Source organism: Coturnix japonica, chromosome 5 (genome assembly GCF_054131305.1).
Source record: "Coturnix japonica strain WE chromosome 5, WE-NBRP24, whole genome shotgun sequence".
Taxonomy (NCBI): domain Eukaryota; kingdom Metazoa; phylum Chordata; class Aves; order Galliformes; family Phasianidae; genus Coturnix; species Coturnix japonica.
Window position 1 is genome coordinate 31,338,374 of NC_140667.1, and position 24,474 is coordinate 31,362,847.

At 34.6% G+C, this 24,474-nt stretch overlaps 1 protein-coding gene across 20 annotated transcripts in view; it reads left to right on the top strand.

Moving 5' to 3' along the window:
* Positions 1-24,474, top strand: part of DPH6 (diphthamine biosynthesis 6) — a 177,759-nt gene that overhangs the window by 142,768 nt on the left and 10,517 nt on the right. For 19 of the 20 annotated variants that reach the window (XR_014947187.1, XM_085550401.1, XM_015864897.3 and 16 more), the window contains one exon: positions 810-1,215. Coding sequence is in view for 18 of the 20 variants with exons in the window: in XM_085550401.1 (XP_085406527.1) it covers positions 810-1,215 (406 nt within the window). In the remaining 2 variants the exon portion in view is untranslated. Of the gene's footprint in view, positions 1-809; positions 1,216-23,799; positions 23,875-24,474 lie in introns of all 20 variants that reach the window. The other variant, XR_014947186.1, reaches the window with a different exon arrangement.

Genomic DNA, 24,474 nt, shown 5'->3' on the forward strand with positions numbered 1-24,474 from the left:
ATCATCTAGTTTCAACCCTCTGCTATGAAAGCCCCATCCAGTCTGGCCTTGAATGCATCCATGTAGGGGACATTCACAACCTCACTGGGCAACCTGTTCCAGTTCTCACCACCCTCACACTAAAGAATTTCTTCCTAATATCTAGTCTAATTTTACCCTCTTCCAGTTTAAAACCGTTTCCCCTTGTACTTGTAAGGCTACCTACACTTATAAACAGTCCTGCCACAGCTTTCCTGTAGGCTCCCTTCAAGTACTGGAAGGCCACTCTAATGTCTACTCGGAAAATCCTCCAGGCTGAACAGCCCCAGCTCTCTCAGCCTGTTTTGACAGTGAAGGTGTTCCAACCCTTTGATAATCTTCATGGCCCTCCTCTGGACCTACCCCAACAACTCCATGTCCTTCTTGTGCTGGGGGCTCCAGAACAGGGCACAATAATTAAACCTCTCTGCTGTTTGCAATTGTCTGAAAGGAATCTTTGCTATAAACTAAATAAGTGTATTTTGTTAATCCATCACTGTAGCTTCAGTGCTTATTACTATTTCTATTCTTTAAAGAAAAGAAATGTTGTTCATTGAAATGGACAGAAATTGCCATATGCAAAAAAAGAGCAGAAATTAACTGCCAGACAAATTCATAGTTGCTCAAAATGACTTAAGTAGGAAGGAAATTTTACAGAGGAAAAAAAGAAATAAAAGCCACCACGAAATAGCTGTACTGCAGATACTTTTTTTTTAATATATCATCTGCATAGGATCAACATTAATTTCTACTAGTTATGTAATATGCACAATATTTTGTTTATCTTTTAGGTTGAAGATCTAGAAGCATATAATGAAGTAGCTGCAGAGTGTGGGACGCTTGCTGTGGTTGTTGTAACTAACTTACCCAGAGATGCTGCCATTGAATGGCATGTTACTGCAGTAATTGATGACCCGCTGCACAGAAAACATTTTGCAAAGAAGATGTTATCAGAGTCCTACCAAATTGATTGTGAATCTGTGAAGTCCAGCTCTGCATCTTGTGCATCAGTCTCTGTACGTCTGAGCTTGATTTTACCTCCTGCTTCTCAGCTTGATTTAAATAGACCTCTTCATGACTTAGTTTCTGTGTTTGGACAAGCTGTTGAGAACCTTTCAGAAGATTTCAATGCAAGTCCTTTGTCATTTAGAGCTTTCTTCAAGAAGGATGTCTTTGATATTGGAGTGTTACAATCAGGTAAGACTTTTGATAGAAAACAAGTCTTAATAATAAGCATAATGTAATTGGTTTTATTCCTACATAAGGTTTGATTACAAAAAAACATGTTAAAAGTGCCTTTCAAGGAAAAGTCCAATTAAGGTATATTTGTTCTTTTAAGGCATACTTCTGAAAAAAAGAGGCTCTATTCTTGGAGACGTTAAAGTCCAAATTGAAGCTCTAGTTTGCTTTTTCTGATCCTGACTTTCAGCAGGAGGTTGGACTGATTTATTCTATGCTTCTATAGAGAAGAAATTGCCAAGAAACCTGGCAGCCTCGGGGTCAAACATAGGGATCATGATTCTTTTGTTTAAACAGTCTTGAGCAGTAGTCCATTTTTGTTTTGATGTAGAACTATGTTCAGACAACCAAATATCTGGTGTTAACAAGAACTTTTTGGAGACTAAATAATGAAATATTAATATTCTGAAACAAGAAAATGCTGTTGTATCCCAAAATAAGGGGGTGCCAAAGTTTGAAACAGGCTAATTTCTTAGCAGTTTAATTAGACAGATTTTTTTAATTGAAGAAGTTTAATGTTTTTCCCAGTGTTTAGTTTTATCAAAATCACATTCCATTACCAAGTAAAAAGAATAAAGAACAAAAAATACAATGTTGCAACTATGATTTATTTCTTATGTGATGCATGTGTATTTTTGGCTGTAGTCAATTTGGAAAAACTAATATTATGCAAGAACACAAAAAGCTTCTTTTATCTGTCAAGCATACAATACTGGTAGATCATACTTGTATTGAAATCAGTAAGAGCTTTCTATCAATCTGAGAAGGAACTAAATCAGATCCTTCATCTATATTTGTCTCAAATATGCATGCACTTTAAAAGTCTTTGCAAACCACAACTGATCCATATTAATTAGCTGACATAAATGTTAGCGCTCAAATATTCTACTGTCCTATTTTTTTTCTTAACCTGCAGCAGTTTTTGAAGAAAATTCAACTTGACATTGTTTAATAGGTTTAAAGCACAGGAATTGAAAGCTATAAAAATGTGGCATAGCATAAGCATATTTAATCCAGAAAGCAAGAAATGAACATATAGTCTGACAGAATGTTGTTGTTTTTACTACATCTTGTTTAAGAGCTAAAAGGAAACCTGATAAAACATGTTTCTGGCATGGGATTAACATTATCATTTTGCCTGCTCTCTTTCTTATATTTCTCAGGCCATAAAATAATTACTTCCAAATAAATTTAATTTGCTTTATTAAATATATTGCTCAATATGATGTGTAAATTGTCTGCATGAAAATGTGATTCAGTTTGATTCATGTTACACTACTAATGGCCCAGATACAGAAAGTTGTTTTGATATTCGTATATTCATTCTAGTTGTGTTCAGATCTCTATCCTGTCATAATAATTCCTGTCATTATAGCAATTTTATCATTATCTTCATGGATAAGAAACACATTCTTGCAATCTGTAGAATATATAGAATAAATTAAACTTACAAGTATCACAAACCCATTGACAAAGACTTCAAAAAGAACTTTTGTCTACTTAGGAAAAAATTCCAGAAAGTTCATGTGATGAGAAGAAGAAATATTCCAACGGTATTTTAAAGTGTCTTGTTTATATATGTTCTTGGCGCCTTGAAAGGCATGTAGACTCCAGTGAAATCTTCTTACCTTTTGAAAGGATTAAGCCTATTAATGAAATATATAATTTACTGTCTTTTATACTATACTTATAGTCATACTTCTCATAACTGAAAATGTATTCAAATATATATTAACACTCAGTTAAACAAGCACTTTATAGGGATTTCAAGATTCATTTCTCTATATTCCAGAAGGTACCCATAAGCAAGATAAAATAATCTGATTTAACTCTAGAGTCCCGATAGGCTGTATACCTGAATCAGACTTTCCTTTTGATTCTTAAAGTATTTTAACTGTTTAGAGATTGCTAAGCTCTGATGACCATACTTTCTTTCAGTTTATCATAGTATATTCCTATGTTGTTTTTCAGCTTTGATGTAGTCCTCAAGTTTCATTTACAAATAGCAATTAACTTTTCAGCCTTCTCCCTAAATCTGTATTCAGCACGAGAGGAAAAATAATGATTTTACTACCCAGAAGTTTAATTCATTACCTGAATGGATTTAGATGCTTACATTTAGTACACCTAGGGAAGTTCAAATAAACTTCTTTTGCTTCTGGAGTGCTTGTGGATGCATGAATCAGAATGGGACAGAGAAGTCACAAGGGGAAACAGTCCTTACGTCCAAAATAGAGCTATTATATGTCTTGTCAGTTCTGAGTTTAGCCTAAATTTGCTTATGCCTGCCTTTTTTGACTTCCCTAAGATATTGAGTATTTAGATATCTCTTTGTAATAATTTCTACTACTTCCAAAGGTTACTGTCTGCTTCACTGCAAGCCCAGTTGGCTGTCACAAGTTATTTTCACTACCAATGGGATGGTAGGTTTCTTTCAAACACAGAGAAGCATTCTACTAGGAAAGAGAATAAAGCAGGAGTGTTCTGATCATGAAAATCTGAGACCTAATGCATGGAGTTTTAAAAATATTCCTTCCTTGATATGGCTGCCAGAATACAAATGATACTGAGGGAGCAGTTTTTCAGTTGCAATTATTAATTCATCTCAGGTAGTGCTGGTTGCTAACCATCTGTATGATGATCCATTACTGACATGTTTGATCTTCAACATGTGTTAGACATTACTAGTCCCACAAGTAGACCTATCCTTTTGGAGTTTTCAACTACAATCAGATCCATTGTCTGCTGGGGCATGATAATATTAATAACTTAGCAGGGTATGCTAGACTTTGCTTTTCAAATATTTTTAATGTGAAGCACATCAGACGGATGTAACTGTAATGAGATAGATAGAAATTATTATAGATAGGCTTGAGGAAAAAGCTGTTCCAGTCTTGCTGACATTCAGTTGGAATTCCATCATGTCATCAGATTGGTAAATAGTCTAGAAGAAGTCTTGAAAGAGCTTGAATCACAGTGTATTGCCTCTTCTAGCAAAAGCATGAAAATGAAGTAAAGTTACCTTTTTGTCTTAGATTAAAACTGGAGTAAAAGAATACTAACACAGACAGTCTGAAATAAGCTTCTTATGAGACTAATGCTTTTTCTGATGCAAAGAAATTGAACATATATTAGGAACAGTCCAAATAAATCAGAAAAGCCTGTTTGTACCTGACACAGTAAGATGAGGGTGAAGAATATATGTATATATTTATGCATATATATAAATATATATATACATATATATACACTCTACCTACTGTAACAGGTTATTGGAAATTGCTATAGCGAATGTTACTGATGTCAAAATAAGCTAAAGGTTTGTGATGCAAATTTGAGACAGATAGCTTTCTGTCATCCTAAGACCAGATGTAAAGTTTTATTAAAAGTGTAGTATTGATGGTGAACTTCTCAGAGGCAATCCCTCATAACATACGAGAGCTTTATGGGCACCATGCTGAGACTGCAGAACACATAGAAGTAGGAGGATTAGATTAAGCTGACATACATACTTAGTAAGATGCTGTTAAGCCTTTAGAAGTCTTTAACATAAATTTGACTATTTCTTTCTTATTCTCATTTAAATATGCATTAATATAAACGTGTCAGGATGATTTGCTATACTATCCATTTGACTAGTTTATACTCCAGAATAGGGAAGTTGAATGCTCATAAGTCATCCCATTATGATTTCACAAGCCTTGTTCACAAGATGTATGCAAAATATTTTTGAATATTTATTAGAGAGTGGAAAAGGTCCTGCATTCATCAGAACATCATATTACATAATCCCCTTTTAATGCTATAGAAAAATGAAGGGAGAATATAAAAAGGCAAAAGCTAACAGGAATAGAAATACAGTCTGGTATCAGCATTAAAATGAACGTGTAACCAGTTTAAAATGTGGCTGTAGTCTGTAAATGCTTAAAACTAAAAGGGTGTTTGTACTCACATGTTTATCAAGCTTCAATTATACTACACTTAATTTTAAAAAAATAATGATAATACTAGTTGAGTGGAGTTCAACCAGACTGGAAAAAATCTTGCTTGAAATGGGACTTGTGATTAGGCATTCATTTAGGAATCCTTGCACTGACATAGTAATTCCCTGAATCATTTAAAACATACTGCTTCTAAACATAGTATTACATTCCATCTTTTTTTATTCCATTGCCAGGGAAGATTCAGGTTGGACATTAGGAAATATTACTTCTCGGAAAGGGTGGTGAGGCACTGGAATGCACTGCCCAGAGAGGTGGTGGAGTTGCTGACCATGGGGGTGTTCAAGAAACATTTGGATGTTGTGTTGAGGGATATGATTTAGCTGGGAAGTATTGGTAATGGTTGGACTGGATGATCTTCTAGGTCTTTTCCAACCTTGATAATTCTGTGATTAATTAAGATACTGCATTATCAACATGCATTTTTTTCTACATGTTTTCCAAAGTATGTGGTTTCTAGTATTGGTGGACGTAAGTTTTGTAGTGTAATTCTCAGTGAATTAGAAGTGCACCAAGGGAAAATAATAGTACATTTTTTAACAACATGTCTATGTGCACTAGACTTGCAAAAAAAGTAAAGCTGAATTAATTGTTCGGTATTTATTTACTTGTTTGCCCTAAAGGAATGTGTAGCGAAGCTGAGCAGCTAGTGGGTAATTACTAACAGACCTAGTCAAAAAACAGATCTATAATCCAACTATATTTCTTAACCTCTGCAGTTTTAATGTCCTGATTATCACAGCAGTTGCAATATCAAATCTAGATTAAGAACACAAGGAGATGTAATTTCTTGTGAAGATACTGGAAACAACACCAGGAATTAAGTACTTCTGAGAATTCTGAGATATGAAAATGTTTTCTGAGGAATTTGTCAAGGCAGTACCACAACTCTCTTTGTCTTACTGAGATTATCAGTTTCAGAATGAGGATTTTCATTTTTTAATAAAGAGGAAAACTTATTTGAAGCAAGATATCGATGACAGTATAAGGTGCTATTGTAGCAATGTACATATCACATTTAAATATACAGTCTCTTTGTGAAATTATGAACAACCCTAGAAATCACAGATGTAGTCATTTACAACTATATACCTAGTGACACAAATAACCTGTTTTCTCAAGTTATTTATAAAATTTATATTGGGCAAAAGAAATAGAAATCAAGAACAGGTTGAGTTAATCAGAAGTAACTGAGCAGACGCAATGATTTCAAGAAGTTTTTGTAGCTTCTGCAGATATGACTCTCTGATCATTCTCCAGAAATACTGGCAAGCAGCTCCAGTAGTAGCAGTGACTTCAGAGGAACAGTGTTTTGTATCTTTTATCTAGATTTCAGCATCACTGATGCAATGATTCTTGTATACTTACTGTGGTTTTATTTTATTCATGAATAGTCCCTTAGCTGCTGGCGCAATAAGAATAAAGCAAATTGAGCATGGAGTCTCAGATATTCCAAGAATAAGGGTGGAGAATATGCAAACATTTTCAGTATTGCATCTCTCATCACACATAGACCTAATCACAGATGTGATGCTGCCTTTTGCCTTTTTTGAGACAATAACGTAAGTAAGACTGCTTATGAGTGGAGCAGTTCAGTACAGATGTTACAGTTCTCCGTATACCCCTTTTTCAGTAGGCAGGGAACCTTACCATAAGATAAACCAGTGTAACTCGGTGAGTGAATTTCAGTATTGAAATTAATAGAAGGATTTGAGAGTAATAACGTGATCAAAACCGCATTCTGGTAACTTCCAAGATCTATCTTGTAGGTTCAGCACAACAAAGTTCAAAAATTTAAATACCCTATCAGACTATCCAGTTGCCAATCTACAAGTGATCCCTACAGCATAGTTTCAGTGGGTTAAATTATAGTCTACTTTTCAGGCCTGAATGATGACCTTTTCCCTTTCCCTTAAAATATCTGAGAGTCCATAAGAGGACACCATTTCAACATTCAGCTATTTGGTCATTTTAAAAAAAATTTCTTTAATCTTATTCTTACTTTTCTTTCATCCCAGTGTCCATAGTTGCAATCATACTTGCTAGTTCCTATTTTAGTTTATTTGTCACCTGTGAAACACAGATACTCATTTTTCTTCCTGTTTACATCCTACAGATATTCATAAGCCACTATCAAGTTCTTCTCTACACTCAGCCATACAAATGTTGCTATATCAAAGCAATCTGTTCACAATCAACTATTTCTTTCATTACCTGTGTTTTTTCCTATTCTTTGGAATCATTCTAGTATGTTACATAGTTAATGCATTCCACAGAACTGAAGGCAATCTTTTTCTACATTTTGTGCTAACTAGGATTTCTAAATAGCATTTATGATAGGTTTCAGTTTGTGGTTAGAAATAAAATTGATTTGTATCTGACCATCTTTGCAGTCATTGCTTAATGAAGTAGTTGTTGTGGCTAACAGATAATTTGGCCAAGCACAAATATTTTTAAAATATCATGATGCTGTCTGAAGTAGACTAAAAACTGAGTCTGGTTTTCTACCAAATTTTATTAATGTAGGCTAAAAGAAAACTCTGAGAAGTTGCCAAACTGAAAGAAGATGAAAAAATTCACTTTAAATTCTTTCTGTTTCATGTTAACGAAATTTTTTTCAGGTGTAATTCTTCAAGCAGCAAAACTATGTTGCTACTCAAAAAGTAGAGAAAGAAAAGAAAATAAAAAAGTTAAATTAGTCCTTGGGGGAATGAATCAGACTACAATATATATAAGCAATTAGGAAACGCTGATGTGATTCATGAGTGTGTTTGAAATGACATTTTAAAAGGGTAAAAGCGGCTAAATTTGGTCTTGGGCTACAGAGGTGTCTTTGTAATCTTGCTTTTGCCATCCAAAATATCCAACTGAAGGACCTAATATATTAAATTACTGCTAAAAGGCTCTAAGTTTTTGCACTTGTTTTCAAGGCTATGTTGTTACTGTACCTACTACACTTCACTGTGAACATCTCATATGAGATTATGGGGAAATAATTTTTTGTTTTTTATCAAAGACTTGCAGATTTTTTAAAAAAATAATACTGCTTCTTGAATGAATTTTCATAGGAAAGCATATTATACCCAGATGCAGTTTAAAGTATATTATGTACCTATTTCAGAGCAGTGGCCATTTTTCTTTCAGAAAAATAAATTCATTTTCTAATCACTTGGTGCCAAGGGCAGATACCAAAGTTAGAGCTTCTTCTTACTCAAAGTATGTGGCATTTGAAGGATATGTATTACATAGATGTATATGAAAACCTTGGCTAAAACTTTAAATTAAAATAAGTTCTTTAGTTGATTCACTCAGTGTTGGAATAAGCACACTGATACAGAGCTAGTTGTTTTAAAGCTGTCTACTACCTCACGTTTCTTTCTGAATTTCTGCTACTGAAATCTAAGATACATTTATGGGTTATTCTGTGTTCTCTATCATCATTCCACATTATGTTGACATGTTTTTGAGTTCTTCAGCAAAGGAATCAGTAACATATCTCTCCTTGTTTTCTTTTTCTTTGATCTCTTTTTCTATTTTTTTCTCTCATTTAAACAGATTAGTAGATAATAATACCTTTTTGATAAAGAGAATATTACACTAAGGAGAATCAGTATGTTTATTTAGGTAAACTTAAAGATAAGCAGTGCATACAAATGTATTCTGTGAGTTCATTCCTTCCATAGATGAATTATGTTTCTGAAAAATACAAAACACTTTATTAGTTTTTATCATTAAGTAGCAATAAAAACATAATAGTGAGATACTTAATTATCAGATTTCTTCACAGAAACATCTATACTTGTCTTTAAAGTCAGATTATTTTCATTTTTGGAGACCAGAAGCTTATGTTTTCGCATTGTTTTGAGCTCTATGAGTTACTAATAAGTTATTAAGGTTAAACAACTTCATCTTTATCAGGTGGTTTTGGAGGCTTTTTCTTTATTTAAAAGTATTTTTAATTTTTGCTCTCCTATCCCTTCAACATTTTCATATCAATAGTGTAAATTCAAAGTATGCAGGAAAACACAAAAACTAAAACAGTATAAGTTTGAGTTAACTAGACAGCTATTGCATAGTGTAATTTTTCTACACTGTCTCTAAGGGCAATGATGGAATTGTGTGTTATAAAGTTGTATGCTGTATTACTAGAGAATTTTGATTAAGAATATTTTTGCAAGCTACTGACTCAATGAGGAGCAGATTTGTTGCTCTTGCTAATATTTGTGATATTATATAGACATCTAAATTCATAAGCTTCATAAGATATTGGCAGCTGCTAATGAAAATTAGACTGGTACATGATTTCATGCATATTTCATGCATATATATATAATAAAAATAATATGTAAGAAGAAGATAATCTTTTCTATCCTGTACTGTGTAGTCTTCTGCTTCACAGAAACTGTTCGAAAGAGTTAATATGTAGTATAACTGTGAATAGAGTCTCTTTATGGTTGTGGCCCACAAGTGATGGGACTATAGTATTACATCTCACTGAACTCCTAAAAAAATGTTGTTTTCTTAGGCTGGAGAAAAAGAAAGATATTTGTATCTAAGGATCTAAAAATAATTGCAGTAATATTGCTTTTGCAATTTTTTCTGAAAGTTTTATTAATGGATCTGATTGAAATATTTATTTTACATCATATTTCCTTAACTGGCACTTGGTCATAATTATATACCTTTGTTTAAAAAGTAAAAGCAAAGGAATTAAAACCAAAACAAAACAAAAAAACAAACAAACAAAGAAACAAACAAAAAAACCACCTTTTTAAAAGTATTTTCCCTTACAGAGAATGAATGTGAACTTATCCCCAGGGCACTGAATAAGTTAAAAATCAGGAAAAAAAGAACTACTATATATATATAAGATTTATTTTCCTGGTGTATTATTCTATCCAGTATATGATGATTCAGTATACAAGCTATTGTGTTGAAACAGCATCTCACTTGTTTTCCTCTTAAGAATATCACATCCGTACACTGATGTATGAACAGCATTTTGTTTGTGGCACGGAAGCATTATGAGACTTGCTATCTTCATATAAAATGGTGAAATTTTACAGCTCTATTTTTCTTGGAGTTCTTGGCTGAAGTTACAGATGCTAAGCAACTTCCAAAGTCAGGTGCTTTTACAGGAAGCATTCTAATAAGACCAGGTAAGTAGAGCACTGAAGAGTTGTTCATTGAAATGTGTGTCTTGTTTCAGAAAGGGCTATGAGATCAAATCTGTTTTGAGATTGCTCTTCTATTGGGTATAACTACATCATTTTAGAATTGTCAAGGGATCTTGTCATTTCCAGACTTCTATAGTGAGCATGGCTAATTGAAGGAGCCTAAGGCTTTTTCTACAATTATGTACATAAAGATAAATACGTTCTAATTTAGCTGATTACTCTATTTTTTCTTTGCATTAACTGCATAGAATATGATTGGAATTACTTTCTTTCATAACATGTAGCACAGCTTAACTGCTGTGATTTAATCAGGTATTTTGGTCACTCAGATTACAACAGTAACGTAAATACTCAGTATCTCTATCTTTAGATTTGGCCTTTTTAAAGTTTGCTTTTCATCTAAATTCAAATCTCTTGTTTTGTTGGTTATTGTCTTTAACTGTCATTGTATGCAAACCACTTGAACTTTTCATCTAATACCTTTAAATATTCAGATGCACAAACCTCAGCTGTTTAACAATGCTTTCATTAAAGGCATTGCTTGTCATTTTTGGCTTAACTTGTTTGAAAATGTGTAGGAGTTCTGCAAAATTTTTAAGCGCTTTAAGATTTCCATTTGATAGGAAACATGTTGTATAATAGTTCCTGGCTACAGAGATTAATGCTGTAATACTTGCTCTACATAAAGTTTACCATATGATATTGCTTTAAAAATGTCTTTGACGGGCATTAATTGGAAGGAACATTCTGGTGTTTGGTGTTAGGTGGGAGTAATTCTAAGCAGATTGCATACAATGCTCTTTTACAATTTTCCCCGTGTTATGTTTCACTTTTCAATGAATATACTACAGACAGGCTGAAAAGCACTCCAGAAGTTTTCAGCACAACCCTATTCAAAGTCAGTAATTATATTAAGGAGACTTTACCAGTTTCAGGGTACACTGATGTCATATTAAAGAATAATTGGTATTAAAAAAATGGTATATTTTTAGCACTGAGTTGGCTTGGAACCCTCAATTAGTTATCTTAATTAAAATATATCCAGTCAGTTCCTCCTACTATGCCATTAAAGACAAAAAGGCAGACATCTTCTGTTATGTGGTAAGACTTGCATATACTTCCCATAGGAAAGTAAAACTTAGGAAAACTTGTGTGTTTTTTCTGACACACAAATAAAACCTGTCCTGGCATTAGTGGAAGAGCACTGGCCAGGAGGAGCTATGGAACTAGAGCAAGACCTTGGCCCTTTTGAAACAGAGTGATGGTACTGACAGATTTCAGCCTCTAGTTCTTCTGAAGGGTGATCCCTGTTCTCATATAACACATGCCAAGGCATGTAAAACAAGCCCAAGTTTCAGAAAGAACTTAAAATTGAATCAATCTGAACACCAAACGTCATTTGAAACTGATGTTTTGTCTTTTAGGCAAAATGAAATGGTAATTACATTATTAACATTATTTGGCAAGAATTTCTGCAGTGGAAGAATGAAACTTGAGGCAGGTACCAATTGCAACAAAACAAGATGTAAGAACCAAGAGGCAGGGGTCTAAACTTTCTAGATCCAGACAAAGGAGACACGAGTGATGTATACGAGTATATGGCAAGCGGCATTATAAAGACAAAGCTTCTGTTTTAAAAACGTGTTGTGAACAATTCAGGTGAACATGAATTTTCTGTCTCCCATCTCTGCTGAGAAAATTTTCGATCAATTGATCTTAATATTATCTTAGAATACAGAAAGTATTTAAACATTTTAAACCACAAAGGTTTTTTCCTTCCCCCACTCATATAAAATTTCTATATCATTTGGAAAGGAAAAACTGTATTTCTTAATAAAAGAAACAGTTGTTTCCTAAAAGTACATGGTCAAAGTCAAGACTGAAGAAAATTGAGAGAAGGTGTTGAGGGAGGGATGGGTGGAAAGGGCTGTTGGGGCAGGCTGATAATTAAATGGGAGCCTGATCATACCATCTTGGTCACCTCTAATTTTTGTCCATTTTTTCTGTCATTGTGGCTGCTGACTGTTGCTAGGAAGGAATGAAGGATGATTCTGGCCCCTTTCAGTTTAATTCTTCTGCTTGCTTTTGGATTTGCTTGCATCAGAGCTTCTGTCATGATTACATGACTACATAGAGGAGGATGTCATTCAGGTCCTGTGAGATTTTAATGTTTAAATGTTTAAGAAAACACTTAGGTGACAGTTGTTTTCTCTCACTCCCAACATTCATTGGATTAAAACAGGCAATGTAAATTTAAAAATGAAAGTCGTATATCAGAGTGCTCTCTCTCTGGAAATTCAGTGTCATGTCTTTTGCCATTGTCCCTGTTCTTTCTAATATTACTTATGGTTTCTTTTGCCGATTTCTCTTGAAATTTTTTTTCTGCGTTGTTCACATAGCTCCAATAATAATCTGACAACATAAAAGAGACCATAGAAACACAAAATCATATCAGTAGAGCGACATAACATTCAGTCTTTACGTTTCAGCCCATACTAATTTAACTACGGTTTAAAGGTAATATAGAGTTTAGTAGTAGGCTTTTCTTTTTCCTTGCTGAACTGTTAACACAGAAAACTGTGTTTTTTCATGTGTTCAGTATTTGAACATTCACCTATAACATTTGTTCATGTTTTTCATGTGTTCATTATTTGTGTAAGCAGGCTGTTGACACTTTCATTCTGAATTTTTAAGAAATTTCAAATATTTTCTCCTAAACTGGGATTCAAACTCACTGTCTTTGGGAGATCAATTTAAGTTTCCAGTGTTATGAAGTCTGTCTTGAACATGTTTTATGTCATTCAGTTTTCAAGCAAAAACACATCTCATTGCAGCTCAGTGAACTCATCTTGGCTTCTTTGCAGTGTCTAGCTTTTGAAGTGTCTTTCTCTTCTTAAAATAGACACTAGCACTGCCAGTCTCTGTTCAGGATTCTGCAAGTTCATTTTCTAATATCCTATTTGGATAATTAGTAACAGAAAACAAATGTTGGCTACACTCTTAGATCTTGTATTTGACAAACTGCTTCTCCATTATTCTGAAGTCCATTAATCTCAGAGGACTCTCACAAGAGATGCATAATTTTTCTTGCAAAGTCTGAGTTATATCAGAATGAAAAAAACTGCATAATTTTCAGATAATCACAAGGCAAACTGCAGGCCTGGTAATTTGGAGCAAGTACCTTATGATCAATTAGAACTCTATAAAAACTTCACAACTTTACAACTTTTTACAACTCTAGAACTCTTATTGAAATCCTCATGGAACAGGAATTCCCCCATACTGATCACTTTTATTTAAACTAAAAAACAAACAAACAAACAGACGTGCAGGTACACTGTAATCATTACAGAATGTGTTGCAAAACAGCTACTGGTGTTCCTGCAACCATAGTTTCTTATTTGACTAGTAGTGTTCTGGTTGCAAAGTGACAGTTCCATATTAGCTCATTCAAAAAATGTTCTTTGACCAGATATGAATCTTTATCTCCTCCTACAGGCTAAATATTTCTGCATGTTTGGAACTAATTGCGTCAGCTTCATTAATCTGTTTCACGATCTTAAAGCTCCTAGGGGTGTCTTAATCTGGTGTTTGAGTCAACTTTCTTGATCAGCCTCTGTGCATCATCGGGTAGCTGTGAACTGGAGTTGACTAGTTCACTAGGTTGACTAAAGCTGTTTGACTGTGATTGCTGTTGCTTGCCTTCTTTATGGATCACAGATTTTATATTGGGTAAATTTCATAAAAAGTCAAATAATGAGTAGTAAAGAAATAGAATTTATCTAAAATTTACAAACAGCTTTTGTTGTCCCTAAAAGCATAATCATGACCTACTGCTGAAGTGAGTCAAACTTGTAGCCATAGGGAGCATTTCACACAAATTGTATTGCAAGACTGAAGCTGAAATGAAAGGCCAGATAGTTTACAGACATTCTGTAGGCTGTGGACCAAAAAAATTATAACTCCTGGAGTAAGTTCAAACTGTTAGTGATTGCAGAAAGGCTGTAATCTTGCTCAGTGTTCTGCCCGTGCAGAGCTTGTTGACATTTCATTAAATGCAGCATTAGTGACATTTCCAAAGTATTATGAAATCTACTGTGGCCAATGAATTACCTGGAAGTAGAAATTCCACTGTTCTGACTTTTTCTTATTAAGCATATGAATTGTATTTTGAACTTCTGCTTCTGTTCCTCAACTGTTTTTTTAGTTGTTATTTCAGATGAAATCATTTTAATAGCTGCCACTATTACCATGAAACTATTATCAGCTGATTTTTCTTTCCTATATATTCTCATTATGTTTTTCTTTTTGTGCCTTCAGAGATATTACATTGGTCTATCATGGAATTTGATAGAGAGCATTTTCAGTAAAATAAAAGGATATATCAAGCTGTAGCACAGTCTTATCTTTTGATCACAGGGTACCTGAGAAAAGAGTTTAGGCAGCATCCACCTGTGTTTTGCAGAAAAGGAACCTAGAGACAAGAGACAAAGGTAGTGACTAATTCAGGTTTCTTAGCAAGCTGTTAACAGAAATTGAACTTTTGTCTTCTGAATTCTTGCCAAATATTTTCTCCAGCCTACTCTCCTGCACAGGAGTGCAGATTCCTAAGTGCAAAAAGGCATAAAAGGAAGATGATGTAAATAGATATAAATTAAACATACACAGTAGTGTCCAAGATAGACTGAAGGAACTGGGCATGTACAGCCTGGAAAAAAAGAAGGCTGCAGGAAGACCTCATTGTGGTCTTCCAGTATTGAAAGGGTGGTTATAAACATGAGAAATCAATTTTTTACGTGGGTATATGGTGATAGGAAAAGGTGCAATGTATTTAAACTAAAGAAGGGGAAGTTTAGATTAGTTGTCAGGGAAGTTTTTTACTGGAGATGTTTAACACCAGGGTGGATGGAGCCCTGGACTATCTAATCCAGTACTTGATATAGTGGCTGGCAATTGAAAAGATAAATTAAGAATAGTAAAATCTAATATGTAGTTTCAAATTTTAAGTAGTGTTAATATTCTTAGATCTTGCTTTCTGTTTTAAAGGTGAAGAAATTAAAAGCATTAATGAATTATATCTGCACCAAATCACTTTCTGTCATATCACTGCTAAAAATATGCCTCAGTAATACTAGAAGTAGAGCAGTAAACTTAAAAGTAACTGATACAAAAAGGAAACACATCTTCTCATCCTGCAAAGGTGAAATTACTATTGCTTTTTTATTTGTGGTGCCATAGACCAGGAAGGACATATATTTCATTTTATTTTGACAATTAGTTTCAATCTTCTGGTTTATTTTCTAACAATGTGTTTGCTATAGAATGTATTTCATTCCACTGAGCTGACATACTGTTGAGCAACAAAAAATCTTGGCTTACAAAATATGTGTAAAACAACCTTTGAAGTGGTAGATACTGACCTCAATAACTGGAAATTCAGTTCCATGTAAGTTAGTGAACAGATATAAAGAAAAGAATATATTCTACCCTTAGCATGAAAGAATTAAGTCTTGCCAGTTAAAATGGTTTCTGTGATTGTGATAAAGATCAAAGACTAAAAATGAAAAATGCCATAGCTCTAGGCCAGACTTTTTAAACATGGTATATTTAAGACTAATTTTGCAATTATATAGTCTGTAGAATTCATAATTCTATAACAGAATTAAGAATAGAATTCATAATAGCACGAACATAACCAATGGAGTATTATCAAGAGTTAGTTGCATACGCTTTTTCTTATTATCAGAACTAATATTAAAGTCATACTCTGATTATCTTTTCAAGTACAGACATATCAGATGTAGTATAGTATAAACATATGCCAGACTTAGTCTTTCTCCTATCACAGAGTATTTTCTCTGTTGTTCTTTTTTTCTTAATATGATAGACTAAAGCTAACAGTTGTGTAAGGCTTTGGCACTGATTCATTGGCATTAGGTGAAGATAGCATACAAGTTTGACTAGTACTCCAAGAAAAATTGAAGAGCTACTCAATCTCTAAATAGTTCTTCATAAAACCATTTAATTCCCATCATATGATAGTTTCCTATTATTTAGTCATCACATAATCTTCAGTATTGAGGCATGTTTTCTTGCCCAGATGCACACATCATTTTATGTGTATATATGCAACCAATAATTTATTTTCATGATGCTCATGACCAATAAGGTGCGAGTATTGGACCCTGCAAAGTTATCATGAATTTCATTTAAAAGTAGTGATTCGTTTCTTTGAGTTACTTTGAGACAACATAGCTTAGCGCTGTTCTGCCTGGCTGACTTAATCTAGAAGACATTTGATTGATTCAAAGGTGACAGAAAACTGTCAGGATTGAAAGACCTGTTATTAATTGATGGATAATCAGTCTTCAGTGAAATCAGAAATAAAAACAAAGACTGCCAACTAGCTGGCATTGATTCAGTTTGTTAAAGTAGGGGGATATGTTCAGTTAATATCATTATGTAACTGTAGGTAAAGATGACAATATTGAGGAGTATGTGTAGTGCCTGAATATTTTCTAGACTTTCCAGATGTAGAGTGGAGTCAGAATTATTTCCTTTAATTCTGTTCCAAGCTATTTGGGTTTGAAGGTTCTTTTGATTTTTTTATATTATTTTTTTGTTTTTGTTGTTTGGTTGGTTGGTTGGTTTAGTTTTTGGGTTTTGTTGGTGGTGGTTTTGGGTTTTTGTGTGTGTTTGCTTTGTTTCCTTGTTTGTTCAGTTTGAGTTGTGGTTTTGTTTTGGTTTTGGGTGGTTTAGGTTTTTTTTTGCATTTCTTGTATTGACTGTTATTTATTGTATTAGTCTAATCTAAATTTGATTTTTTCAGGAGTATAAGCATGTGCATATAGCTTTTTAATTGTATGAATGTGGTGTGCTTGATGTGCAGCTGAGTATATGATTCATCCATTTGACTTCCTCATCTTACATGTTGCCCAGAGTGTTGCCACTAAGACAGCCACTGGTGTGCAGTTGGGCAGATTTAAATAGCTTCCTTTATTTTAATTAGGATGTCTAAGAAAGGCTTCCTTGTTTTTAACACTTAAAATTAAGCTTTGTCTGAAGTCTAAATTTAGCCCTACAGGAACAATAAATGCAAAGACAATCACTTTGTGTAAAGGTTTTGAAATGCTCTTGGAGTTGCAAAGCAGACTGCAAAGTAGAAGATCTGAGTAAGAAGCTTCCAGTTTACATAGTTTCTTTTCTAATTATAGCTGCTTTTAAGCAGCTGATCTATGTGCTTTAAGATTTCTTTTAGGCTAGAAATACTGAATAGCAAACTTCTATATTCTGCTTATTTTTAAAATTAAATTTTTCTGACAAGGAAAAGCTTACCAGACAAACAGATAGCATTATTTCTCTACATAAAGCGTGCCTAAGTTTACTAGACAAATACGTAGTACTATATGTCTGAATAAAGTGTGCCTAAATCATTCTGATATTAGAAGTGTTACATTGTTCTGCATGAACATTGATTATATTTCCACTTGAAGCTGGTGTGTTAAGACTGGAAAGCCATTCAGGAATAATTTTGAATAGGAGGGATTAGCCGATGATTTAATGTGAGGGACTATGCAATGAAGTTGTCTGCAGTAATAACTCAATTAACCAGACATCCATTTAAATTCAGTGATGCTATTATAACTGAGAGTGATGCAATTCACAGTTGCCTGAACACCTAGGGTAAGATTAATTTTTTCTAACTGCCTAGAAGTTGACTGTTTTGTTTAACCTAATGATCTAGGTTCTTTGTGCTGGGAGACAGACACCTCCAAGGACCCTTTATCCTATGATGTATTTTGCAGTGGGATTAATAATCTTTTGGAACAGAGAGCTGTTTTGCCTTAGATGCCTAGCTTTTAAACTGTTAAATTACATGCAAATAGCTCCCTCCTTTTTTTCTAATTTGAACTTTCTTATTTTAAGAATCCTAAGACTCATGACTAATATCCGTGAATCAGTACATATTCTTGTGAAGTATTCCTCCTGAATGTGATCAAGTCAAAATTAAAATAATAATTAAGGCATTCATTTCAATGGCTATCCATTCTGGCAGGACACTGTTGAAATCTGAACCTGTCTCTATAGATAACAGCCTATTGACTGTTCCGTTTTTGACTCTTTCAGAGGAAAATCTCAGCTAGTAACTTTATTCTGCATCTCAAACAGCCCCTTAGCCTTGTCTCTGTCATCTAGCTGCCACACTTCCCAGCCACTATCTGACAGCTTGACAAAATTATATATAAATAACAAATATCTAGGTGATATATAGTGAAAGATGTATAGTGATATCCAGGTGAAAATATAGTGATAGTATAAAATACATTATTCTTGTACTTCACTTTTCCTGTAGTGTATCTGATTGCATTCTTTGTTTGCTAAGATAAAATAATACATTTCATATAGGAGCTGTGAAACTGAGTGCTTAGGAAATACACTAAGTCTTCATTTTAGCATGCTTATGCAATTGATTTGTAACTATTTAATTGAAAAAAAAAATAAAATATCAGTCTAATCACTTTTAGTGCATGAGTTATATTCAGCCTGTAAATTCCTCATTATTCATACACAGAAGGATGTGTTCAATGATTATGACCCCAAGGATTTAGTTGATAGAATAATCTGCATTTCTAAAGAAAGAATAAGCAGCATGGTATTTAATTCTTTAAAAGAAAAGTTATGATGCACATCAAAGCATATCACCGACTTGCAGTTTTAAAAAAAATATCCACAACTTGCTTGTCAATTGGCCAGTTTGCTTGTCTATCTATTCTGTACAGTCTTGATCTAATAATTGCTAATTATGCCATTGTTTGTCAGCTCATTTGAAACATCCTGAAATTCAGTCTAGCTCAGCAAATTGCTGTGCTTAAGGCATTTTTACATTCCAGGAAATTATAATATCCCTAGAAGGCGAAGAATTAATAATAAAAATCCTCTTTTGTAAAAGATTATCATTACAGAGCAAATGGAGCAGATCTTCCCTATCTTAGTGCATTTAATATTCTCATTTTTTGCTATGAAATTTTGATGGAAAGACTATGTGGAGATCACGGTTTTATTAACTTGTTAAGAGACAAATTTACTGAACCAGTACAGCGTATTGGTTTCAGTATCTGATATATGGAAAAGCGACAATAGTGACGGATGACATTTAGACATTTCCATATGGGAACAAGCTTATTCTTCAGATGTTTCATGGTCTTGACTTTTCTGACTGGAATTGCTGAGTTTCTTACTAATACATCCAACCCTTGTACTGAACCCTGGAACTTTGAGAGTAAAGCTTTAGAGAAGCAAATCCACAAATTGTATCATTCTGTTAGAAGTAGGATTCTGATTGGTAAAGGGACAATAAATAGAAATTTGTGATCAGTTACTAAATGTTGTTCAAATGGTCAAGCATGAAGTACCTCTGGAGTGGAGGTAATTAACATATTTCTTGATATACATTATATATACATATGCCTTCATCTAATTATCTGTGTAACTATAAAATTACAAAGGTAAATATAATATCTAAGATATGGAATGAGAAGGAAAAAGATAGATGTCAAAATAGAGTTGCTGGCCTCTAGATAATATTCTTGGGGTTTCTCAAGTACATAAACATAAATTGTCTTCCAAGTCATTTTTTGATTTGTTTTTACTGTATATTTTATTTTAAAACAAACAAACAAACAACAACAAAAAACACCTTGTTGCTTAATCTAGGTGTCCAACATTGTCTTTGTTACCATTAATCATTTTGGCATTGCATGATTGGAGTCTTGAAAAAAAAAGAAGACCCCTGTGATCTTTCATTTCACTCTATTAAGTGAGCTATCCTTGTAAGTAGAGATGAAATCATAGCAACACAATTAGGAAACTAAGTTTGATATGTCTGCTCTTCTATCAAGCTTTTGGACAAATAGTAAAGTTTATTTCTCAGCTTGTTATATTGATCTCTTAGAAGTCTCAAGCTGATTTCTACTGCAGAATCTTAATCATTCAGGCAAAGTAAAAAGCCTTTGTATTATCAGTATTAAGGTCATGCAGTTAAGTGAATTACAGGAATTACCTATTTTATTTTTGCCAAATCGTTAGAAACATGTTCAGGAGATTATTAAGCCTAGCCCTAGAAATTGAAATATTTCACTTCTGTAAGGTAAAAGAAATAAGGCATCCACCAATAATCCATTTTGTGCAGAATTTGTTTACTGCACTGGATTGTGAAGAATCTATACTATATCTTGAAGTTTTTATCCCAAGTTTCAAAAATATGAATAATTATTCTGGAAATAGGAATACATGTATAATTTTCAAGTCAGTATGATCTACTTCTGACAAATTTATGTTGTCAGAAGTAAACTTAAATTAGTCCACCTGAGACAGCTGGTTTGGAACTTGATGATCCTTGAGGCCCGTTCTAATCCAGGTCACTCTATGATTCCATGAAGTGCAGAGTCCTACGCCTGGGGAAGAATAAGCAGATGTATTACAAAAGGTTAGTGTCTGACCTGCTGGAGAGAAGCTCTGCAGAGAAGAACCTGGGTGTCCTGGTGGACAACAGGTTGGCCGTGAGCCAGCAGTGTGCCCTTGTGGCCAAGAAGGCTTAATGGTATCCTGGGGTGCATTAAAAGCAGGTCAAGGGAGGTTGTTCTCCCCTTCTTCATCTCGTGAGGCCACATCTGGAATACTGTGTCCAGTTCTGGGATTCCTAGTTCAAGAAAGGTAGCTTATGGAGAGAATTTAAGAGGACCACAAAGATGATTAGGGGACTGGAGCATCTCCTTCATGAGACAAGGCTGAGAGACCTGGGACTGTTAAGACTGGAGAAGACAGAGAGTAGGTCTATCAGTGCTTTTCAGTATCTGAAGGGAGGGTGTCGAGGGAATGAGACCAGGCTTTTTTCTGTGATCCCAGAAAAACGGCAAGGGTCAAAGGGCACAAAATGAAACACAGCAAGTTCTGTATAAACATGAGGAGAAACTTATTTACTTTGAGGGTAACAGAGCAGTGGAATAAACTGTTTAGAGAGGTTGTGGAGACTCATTCTCTGGAGATATTCAGAACTCACCTGAACACTTCCCTGTCTGACCTGCTCTAAGAAACCTGCTTTAGAAGGGAGTCAGACTAGATGATCCCATAGGGATATTTTCCAACCCTTACAATTCTGTGATTCTGTGATTTCTAAGGTGATCACAAAGCATAATACAATTGAAGGTAAGTGCTATTACTAGTCTAAAAAATGAAAGTATAAAATTTTGGGATTGACTTTGGGAACCTTAAACTCAAAACACAGACAAAAAAGTCCCACCTAAGGCCTAAGGAGATGACTGCCTTTCTTTACACCACTGACAGCCATAGCAAAAATCAGTAAAGAGTAGCTCTATGTGCATCATTGAGGCCAGAAGAACTTTCCTTAGGACTTTCAGCTACTCAGGGGGAGAGCTGGCAACAGCATTCCTCTCCCTGGATACTTTATTCTGTACCCTGGACAAACACTGCATTGTCTGAAATGTGAAATCATTGTTTTTCATATATCAAGACTGAATTAACAGGTGAGGAGAACTAAGTATGAAGAGGTAGTTGATCTGAGAAATTCTGACAAGATCTACTGTATGCAAGTGAATCAGGAGCATTTTATGACACATTCAGAATTTCAAGACTGAATTACAGTTATAGCAATCATCAGTTCCCTTTCTTTTCTGTCTTTTCTTTTTTTATTATTATTTTGTTTGTTTTGTTTTGTTTAATAGATTGCATGGAAGAGACCTATGGTACAAGTTTAATAACTTGCAGTAAAAATATAGCAGCTGTTGTATTAAATTATTCAAGTTGTAAACCACTGTATAAAGCAGAAAAAGTTATATTGATATGGAGCCAGAAAAATGATTATGATGGGAAGAGAAGAAAAGAAAAGTAAAATAGGATTTATAATTTACAAACCAGTCAGAACAGAAATGCAGCAGTAGTCAGAAAATACCTAAAAGGTCAGAGGAGAGAAGAGCGGCAAAGCTGAGGATCAATGAGCTTAAAACTTCCAAATTTCCCTTGAGAAAAAGCTAGGATTCTGGAGGAATAAATAACCAAGTTTTATGTTTTGAGCAAGTAGGTTACAGCTTAAATACTTCATGTTATTTTTCATTAGAAATTTGGATCTGATTACGTTTCAAATGCTACATTTGCCTCAATTGGTTAGACTTCTGACTGCATATGATAAGACCCAGTTAGTTTTTCCTCATTGCTCTTGGTAAGTCCAAAATGAAATCTGACAGATTATTATTCATCATCATGTTAACAAGTCTTTAGCATCTTCATGTTTCACCTTGTCTTACCATGATCTTTATGACTTGAATGACCCTAGGACTTCTTGTGGCAGCTTGTAGGCAAGTTTGCTTTGCCCCACAAGGTGATCTGGCAAAATTTAAGCAAGGCCAAGTATGTTCCATTGTCTTTCTTATCTACCCACAAACGCATGCTACAATAGGAAAAAAAGATGTGCCTGATTCTATTCAATCTTTCTGATAATTGCATAATTCATTTACCTAATGTAATGTAGAAGATACCAGTAAGACCATTACAGTGAAGATATTCTGGGAGAATATCTGCCCCCTGTGAACAGATTTTGATGGCTTTCTATAGTCTGTCTTTCTCTCTGCCGCGTTCTGTAGTGCAGATGGCAAGATGTCCCCTGACAAGTTAAGGCCCGTGGCATGAAGTATCACTGTTGACCAAAGGGAGGGCTATGTGGGCATCATCGCTTTACTTTAAATCTAACATCTCTTCTTGAACAATTTATTTCCCTCTGGCAGTAGCAACATTGTTAAAACCAGATCATCTACAGCAGGTCACATTATTAAAACAGAAGCAGACACAAGGATAAAACAAGAGCGTGTTTCCCTGTGCCTTGTGGGTTGGCCTCCTTTCCATGGGAAAGATAAAGGTCACCTTTCCATCACTCACACTTCATGTTTCTTATGAGTGGTTAAAACATTGCATCTATTTTCCTTCTAAGAATTTCCAATATAATTGGCTGTCTGAGCTGATATTGTTTTTGGTAGAGATATGGCTTACAGCTCTAGAACCTAAAATTGCTTTTGGAGGAGCCAGTGTGCAGACAGAAGAGCTGTTCAACACTTTCTGATAGGCTGCTCAGCTATGGGTGCTGGCCCACCTGCTGGAACAAGGAATACTTTAGCCATGGGCCAGACCTGGACAGATTTTCCATTCACTGAGAGACTATGCTAGGTACTTTAACCATCACCCATGTGGCTATAAAGAGGCAATGCATTTTGTATAATTATAGTATTTATCAAGCATTCATAAAACAGTCAAGTTTTTTTTTTTTGTTTGTTTGTTTTTGTTTTTTTCTTTACTAGGAGCATGGTGAGGACCTGGAACAGGCTGCCCAGGGACGTTGTGGATGCCCCATCCCTGGAGGTGTTCACTACCAGGTTAGATGGGGCCCTGGGCAACCTGATCTAGTAAACATGGAAGTTTGGTGGCCCTGCCAGGCAGGGGAGTTGAAGCTTCATGATCCTTGAGGTCCCTTCCAACCTGGATCATTCTGTGATTCTGAAGTTTATAACATATGATAGACTGCTTTGACATCAAGTCCATAGGTAACTTTCAGATATTCTTTAAACTCCAGTGTTCACTATTGGTGAAATATTGAGAGAGGCTTCTGAAGTGTTCAAACTCCAGAGCAGTTGAAACATGTACAGGCAGTAGAGTGCTGTACAGGGGTGCAATTTCATCTTTCAGAGATCCAGCAGCAACCCCCACAAAAGGATGATTCAGATCTTGGCCTTTGTTTTATTGCTGCTACTAAGTGTGTTGGCTGTGCTGTGCTATCAAGAGGAAGAATAGTGTGGTAGGTCAGAATTCGGGGTCAATCGTTTATTTTTCCAAAAATTGTGTTAACAAATAATGTGTAATTTTGGCACAGTTTTCCATGCTTCAGATTCCTATCTGCTTGCCACCCTTTCCTTTTTAAGCTCTGTTTTTATTTATTTATTTATTTATTTATGATAGTACTGAACTCTTTGTGGTAG